Raw genomic sequence first — 7,972 nt, 5'->3', positions numbered from 1 at the left:
TTAGTACATTGAATTTATTGTGAACAGAAATATTATGTTGATATTATCATACATGTATATATCAAGATTTGGTTTAAATATCTATTCTGGTTGCATTACAACCTTAACAAGAGCTAAAAAATCGCACATACTTCCAATAGACAAAAACTAAATCTGTTTCTCCATTATATTGCAGCTGTTCTATTATTTCATATTATACGTATACATAAAAGGTGCTGAATTATATATATATATATGAGAGGAAGAGAGAATTAATTGAAAGACCCACTTAGAAATCTCATCATCAGTTCTATTAAAACAAAAAAAAATAATATAATAAAAATATATATAGACCGACTCGTATATTAAACTAAACTAGGAGTAAATAGGATTTAACCCTTTTAAATTTAATGGGGTGTTCTGATGAGAAAAAACAAAGAAAAAAAGAACCTTTTGTTCTTTTAATTCTTAAGACAGAAAGCTTTTTGGTTTTCTAATCAGAAAAGATTGTGGCGGTGGTTTTAAATAGGCCAAAAAGTCCAGTTTGATCAAATATAAAAATTAACCGGCCTATAGCTCTAAAAGCATAATATTTTAATGAGTTAGAGTGTGAAAAGGTAGGTTTCTAATTTTTTATTTAATTTTTAATTTTTTAAACTATTTTCTGAAATCTATTTTAAAAAAAATTAAATTATTTAACTTTTGCAAAAATAATTTTTAAAATTCAAATAATACTATAAAATTAAAATTAAAATTGAAGAAAATTTGAAACACACCCTTATTAGATAACAATCTAACCATTTGACAAACAACCGTGTATACATAAATGGAAGGTAATTTAAGAGAAAGAGAAGTAAAGAGATAAAGAATTACTTTTAATGTTGTTTAATAAATAAATTTTTTAAAACGGGGAGGGAATTGAAAAGAAATGATTCTCCTCCATTTTTTTATAGAAATTGAAATCATTTATACTCCAATTTAGAAAATAAAAAATTTCAATTCATTGAGAGAAATTAAAATATAATTAATTATTTTTATCTTTATAATGGTAATAAAAAAGTTCAAAATTAATTCATTCCCTCTATTTCCTTTGATGAAAATTTTTATATAACCAAACACAATAAAGTAAATACTTTATATTGTCTTTCCTTCAATTTTCCTTTCCTTTAAAATACTTTCACTTCCCCTCCTCCCTTCATGGCCATGCATGGTATAGCGCATTTGATCAACACAAACCAAAAACCTAAATTAAAGAGAAATATGGTAAAAAGCAGGGCAGCTAATGAACACATTGAAGCCTTCTTTTATTGTTGCAATCTCAACCGCTGATTTAACAGCAGCCACATAGACTTTAAACGGGGTCTAGTTCGCCAGACTCTTGAAAGTTTCTCTAATCTTGTAAAGCCAAAACCTTTTTATCCATAAATTAGACTTTGGCAAGTAAAGATTCAATTGATCAAGATAACATGGAACCCAACAAATACAACCACTCAACCATCTTCTTTGAAGGAAAATCCTTCCTCCAAAGGTGAAGAAAAAAGCTAGACGATATAAGCATACATCGATCTCAAGCATCACCTTCGCCTTTGCCCTGGCCAAAGACCTAACTGCATTTTCTCACCCTCTCCTACCTTCGACGTCAGCCAGAATCTCACAGGAAAACTACAGGGGAGGGCTCTAGCACTCAATAGAATACACCAAAACCGGCTATAGAAAGTTACAAATTATATCTGCCAAAATACACTAAAAACAAGCAACATAGGCATCAAAGAAAAACCAACAAGTTAAATAAAAATACCAAGCAATGTTTACAAGACTCCAAGAAAGAATTTAAAAAAAAAAAAAAAATACTATTACCTATTGGGTAGTTGACAACACATTAGGTCTCTAATGAATACGAAAATCTTTAAAAACAAAAAAAAACAAAAAAAAAAAACAGAAAAAAAACGTGCTGTCTAATCATGACTCCTTGGCTTGGAGAAGCAATCGGATAAGGTCTGAAAGAAATGCTAAGACAAAGGTAAAGATGCATGGCTCATGGCAAAGGTATTGACTGACATGTCTATAGGATACAGGGTTATAAACATACATTGAATCTCACTTTGAAATAGAGGAGAGAATAATTTATGGTATATATATATAAAGTTAAAGCTAACCAAATGAGATAATTTTAGAGTTGAGATATTTTTAAAATTAAACTGCTAAATCCGAGGAGGTCAAAATAATAAACTCATTAACTTTCATCAAAATTATTAATTAAAAATGAGAACATTCAAGTTAATGGACATTTAAGCTAATGAACATTTAAGCTAATGAAAAAATATTTATTAATTAAACAATAGATTACAATTGAGAGATAATGTTTTAAACTTAGTATTCGTAAGTGTACAAACTGAATGATAATATGGGTAAATTCACTACGAGGTCGATCTCATAAGATAACTCTGCTGCATATATTATAAAAATCAACTATTACACAAAAATATCTAAAAATAAATCTAGACACTCTAAGTTAAGATTTTGAAAATAATTTTAAGATTTATGAAAAAAAAAAATTAAAAAATAAATATGCAAATGAAATATTTAATGTAAACTATATGATAAAATAACATTTAATCTAGTTTAGACTTAGTAATCTTCTTATTTTTCTTTAAGTCCAAATCTAATAAATGAAACAGTGATGTGTCTTTTTTCTTTAGTCACTCAAACTAACGATGGAACATAGGTTTCTTATACCAACATAATTAAAGTGAAAATAATGTTTTTAAAATTTTTAACCTAAAAACTTTCATAACAAATATTACTATTAAATTAATATGATGGTCAATCAATAATAATAGATGAAACTAATGCAAGTATGAAGGTAAAGAAATCATTCATTAAACTTATAAAATATAAGATTCATAAATAAGTAAAAAGCAAACTAAACACTTATGGAACTTAGCTCAACATACTTAATCCAACGGTCATTGTAATTAAATAGAAAGACATAAGAAATATAAAACAGAAATTAAAGCTCCCTCAAAATTTAAAAATTTTTCAATAATGAAAAAGATTGATCATCACTCTCCACGTCCTAAAATGATTCTCTGATCCTTGAAAGAATAATGCAAAAACTAACTAAATATTGTAGAAGACGAACTACAGAGAACTCGCGGAAAGAAGAATAATAGAACGATGTTTCTTTTGTTTTCTCATTATATTTCTTGTAGAGATTCATTTTTTTAGAGTATTTCTCTAAGTATAACACTGCTATAGTTATTCTCTTAACTACCGTAAATAAAATAAATAATTTAAAAGATAATTATTTTTAAATACATTATAATTAATTAAATTTTTTTGTAGGTTTTGATAAATTCGGTTAGTTCTGCCATTTTGGTAGTTCACGTGTTTGTATCCTAAACCTTTTACACCGTTCTAATTAAAATTTATTTATATATTTTTTACCAATATTTTCTCTCTTTAGCTATTGTTATTTAAAATTAGATAATAAAAATAAAATGGGATAATAAATATAATATGAAGAGGACATTCATTTTCCTGTCTATATAAATTTACATATGCTTGCTTTGACATTTTTACAGTTCGGGGAAGGACACTGGAAGAAAATAGTAGACCCCATTAAGCGGGAGAAGAGGAAAGCAATGTTAATGGCATTCATGCAGGAATCCTTTAATTGATGAGAAAATGTAAAAACGTGGTTTCGGAGGGCTGAATCATTATTGCTACCTGACATTGAAAAAGATGCTTCGTAACCAACAATTTATTGATACCCAGCAGGTTATCTATGTCCCCACACACTTCAATATATCTGAGTTTCTTTCCATTTCTCACCTGTCTTACTTCCTTTTGCAAGTGCTGCTTCTAATGATGAAATTAGAAAACATTAAAAATTAGTAAGATATAATTTCACAAAATTCTATAAAATTTATTTATTGATTTAAATATATTTTTTATTAAAATAAAATATTTAAAATTTTATTTAATTATATTTCTAAAATTATTTATAATTAAATTAAATTATAATAAAACGTAATAACATCTTCAAATGATTTTTAAATTAATAATCTAAGTTGTTATTTTAAAACTATAAAGACTAAAAAGATTAAGCTAGCTAGTGCTTGATAGACTATTTAGACCTAATCGTATTTTTTTTTTCTTTAGCTGATTTAATTATGTGTTATGCATATGTGGTGGGGATGGATCCAAATTCTAATTCATATGCTGAATTGAGATGACAAGCCAAATCATATATATTGTGGCCCATCACAAGATATAAAGTCGAGTACTAGTTATGTTTAAAAATAGAAAATTTCATTATTTATCTATTTTTAAGAATAATTATAAGAATATTTCTATTTTTTTTAAATTGCACACTATTGTTTTCAAAAGTATTTATTCTACACTTTTTCTTTTTTCAAAATTAGTTTCAGATACTTAAGTATACAGTTTATTATTGAATATTTTTTGAGTTAAATTTTATTTCATTTTAAAAAAATTTAAATACTTAAAATATAATATTATTTAGCAAACGTATATATTTTGTGGTTTATTTCTTTTGAATTAATATTTTATTTCATTTAAAAAATTGAGATACCTAATATATACTTAATGTATGTATATACTATTATTGGTTAAATATATAATTTTTATCATTTTTTATTTTTATTTAATAATATTTTACATTTTATTAACTTTTTGAAATACTTAAAAATATTATAAATATTAAATAAATTATTCATTTAAATTTTAATATTGAAAGAAATTAATATTTCATATTATTAGTATTTATATATAAATATAATTAAAAAATCAACATATACTTTATCTAATTTATGTCAAAAATATATTAGACATATACTTTTTTTTTCACAATATACTCAATATATATTTTTTTCACCTTCTAGCTATTTCTCATTTTTCAAATATGATATTCTCTCTACATTTCTAAATATTTGAATTAGAAAATTATATTTTAAATTTATTTATTTATTTATTCATCACTAAACAAAATGCAATAATATTTTACAAAATTAATGTGTTTTAAATTCATTATCTATAAAAATTTATATTTAACATGAACATATTTTTCTCAAAATATAGCCAACGTATATCTTTCCATCCGAATAAACTAAATCGAATATTTTTGTAAATAAAATTCCGTTTTAGAATATTTTTATAAATAAAATTCCATTTTTTTAGTATTTTATTGTCAACAAGTTTTACAGATATTTCTATAATTATTTTATATTTTTGTGATATTTATGATTGAAACCCTTTAAAGATTTGAAAAGCCCCTTCCTTTTTCATTTCTCATGAGCTATAGAGTCCCGTAATTTCCCCTCCTTATTTTCTCATTTTATTTTCTAGAAATATTTTCATATTAACTAAAAATATGAATTACATTATTTTACAATAAAAACAGTTCATTATTTTATGGCTATACACGTGATCTATAGATTCGTTTAATTTTATTGTAAATTTATACCCGATTAGTTTCGAGTTGCGATATCCATAGTATTTGAATGTCTAGGTCTTTCACAAAGTCACGAGACGGTGGTGCACTCCTGTTTGCCACCCCATGGAGGAAGAAAGTGATAATTTCCGCCCCATTTGAGACGTTCCCCACCGGAATACGGTATCCCGCCGGATTGCCATGCATAATGGAGACACATATAAACATGGAGGTATTCTCAAAAAAAAAAAAAAAACATGGAGGTAATCTTTTAACTTAACTTACTGGTGGTCCTAACGCTAAACTATTGCAATTATTAACAAAATAATTTAAAGCCTCATTTTGTAATAAATTCTGATAGAACATAGTTTTTCTTCTCCATTAGATTGGTGTCCTTGCGAGTGGATTTCTACTAGTACAAAATCTTGAATCATGATGACATTAAATTTCTTAGCACCGTACTGAAAGACTGATTGGTGGTGCTGTAGCCTCCATCCACCAAGAGGTTTAATCCACTCACATACTTGGACTCGTCACTACCCAAATACAAGGCGGCCTCTGCCACATCCTCAGGCTGCGGCACCACCCCTTTTAAATTAGCAGATGCACAAACAACATGCTCTACAAAACTTTTATCAGTCCCCATTGCATTTCTTAGCAATGGAGTAGCAAGGGCACAAGGAGAGATACAATTCACCCTTACTCCATACTGCCCTAATTCAACACATAAATTCTTCATTAGTCCAACCACCGCATGCTTCGACATTGTATAAGCATGAGGTGATTCTCCACAATTAACTGAAGCAACGCTAGAAGTAAAAAGAATGACACCTTTTTTGGCAGGGATCATAACCCTAGCAGCATGTTTGGCACCCAAGAAACCACCATAGACGTTAATCTCAAAAACCCTTTTGAAGTTCTCATTATCAGTGCCTAAAATTGTTGGATCGTTGTTGCCAGAGATGCCAGCATTGTTGTACATGATGTCTAACTTTCCGTACTTGGACATTGCAAAATCAACAATGTTTTTCACATCTTTGTCACTAGTAACATCACAATGAACATAGGATACATTGCCATCTTTGCCAATTTCTTGGCATAGCGATTGGCCAAGACTTTCTTGGATATCAGCTATTATTACCTTAGCTCCATTTTGAGCAAAGAGTGCAGAGGTGCTAGCCCCAATGCCACTGGCACCTCCAGTGATTATTGCCACTTTTCCTGCTAATCTGAAAGACATGTTGAGGGACACATTAAATTTATAATTTCTTACGAATTCTCAAAAAAAATAAAAAATCTCTTACCATTTAGTCAAATCAAGAAAAGAAAAATGAAGCTCAAGACACACACACATATATATATAGAGAGAGAGAGAGATTGGAGAAATAATTTAATTAACTTGCTTACCTTTTGGCATTACTGAGGGCTACTGATGTCGAGCAGTTCATGCTTAAGTGAAATGGAATGTGAAACTTCAACCAATGAAGAGTTCAAAGTCTGTAGAGACTATATAATAAGTTGTCTGCAGACTGCCCATCTAAGAGAAATGACACAAATTGCTCTCTCTCTCTCTCTTCAATTTCCTTTCCTTTCTCTTTTCTCTAATTAATGCTCATTTGGTGGTTGGAATTTTGGAATGGAGTAATTAATAACCATGATCTGTATTAATTGAAAAGAAAAATCTATGATCAGTAAAGAGAGCCAACCAGGGACCTCCCAACTGCTATCAAATGGAGATAGATCTCTGGCAAAGTAATTGCATGTAAGGAGATGGGCATGCAATGTCCCCTCCAACTTGCTTTGTGGATTGTTAATGAAGCTAAAATATATATTTTGTCCAGGCAGTCATTTTACAGAAATATGGAATTGGATAAATTAATTCTAGCAGTGAGTTTAACCCTATAAAATTGTATTAAGTACACAATAAATTTAAAACCGCACCAGAACAAAAATTTGAATGAGATTTATCAAAATCTCATTTTCTTAGCCAATAGTTGGAGATGATTTCGGCTAAATTACTTTCACGATTCTTAGATTTTGAAGCTAATATTATGAAAGTTTCTAACTTTAATTTATAATATTAAACTCTCTGAACTTCAATTTCAGTAACGTTAATTTTCATTAAATATTATATAAAAAATGATATGGTAGTCTGTATAAGAAAATTTTATTTTAAAAAAATTTACATCATTTAAGTGGAACACATCATCAATATGTATCCCACTATTCAAATTGTTATTTCTCTTTCTATCTTTTACAACTTATCATTCTTTCTTCCATCTCTTTAAACCCTAAAAGTCAATCATGAAATTACTATTTTTAAAGTCGAAAGAAGAAAAAACCACATTCTACCTTCATTCTCGTCATTTGTTGAAATCAAAATGGCAACTTCACCACTTCTCTTAAATTCACATTTAAAAATTAGAATCATATATTTATTCTCATCATTCATCACTTTGTCACCATCATTCTTTATCTTTCTTCTTCACCAAAAAAATCAAATTACTATTAAAGAACACAACAATATCACTACCACAA

General features: G+C 27.9%; 1 protein-coding gene across 1 annotated transcript; it reads right to left on the bottom strand.

The window, feature by feature from the left end:
* Positions 1–5,680: 5,680 nt before the first annotated feature.
* On the bottom strand, positions 5,681–7,003 carry LOC8271128 (short chain aldehyde dehydrogenase 1). Its single transcript, XM_015725979.3, has 2 exons — positions 6,842–7,003; positions 5,681–6,663 (listed from the first exon to the last, which is right to left on the bottom strand). Exons 1-2 carry the CDS (start codon positions 6,880–6,882, stop codon positions 5,865–5,867), a joined length of 840 nt encoding a protein of 279 aa, XP_015581465.2. The 5' UTR covers positions 6,883–7,003; the 3' UTR covers positions 5,681–5,864.
* Between the last annotated feature and the right edge of the window lie 969 nt (positions 7,004–7,972).

The sequence above is a fragment of the Ricinus communis genome, chromosome 10, assembly GCF_019578655.1.
Source record: "Ricinus communis isolate WT05 ecotype wild-type chromosome 10, ASM1957865v1, whole genome shotgun sequence".
Taxonomy (NCBI): Eukaryota; Viridiplantae; Streptophyta; class Magnoliopsida; order Malpighiales; family Euphorbiaceae; genus Ricinus; species Ricinus communis.
Note: the sequence above shows the minus strand (reverse complement) of the source record. Positions and strands in the feature narration are given on the sequence as shown.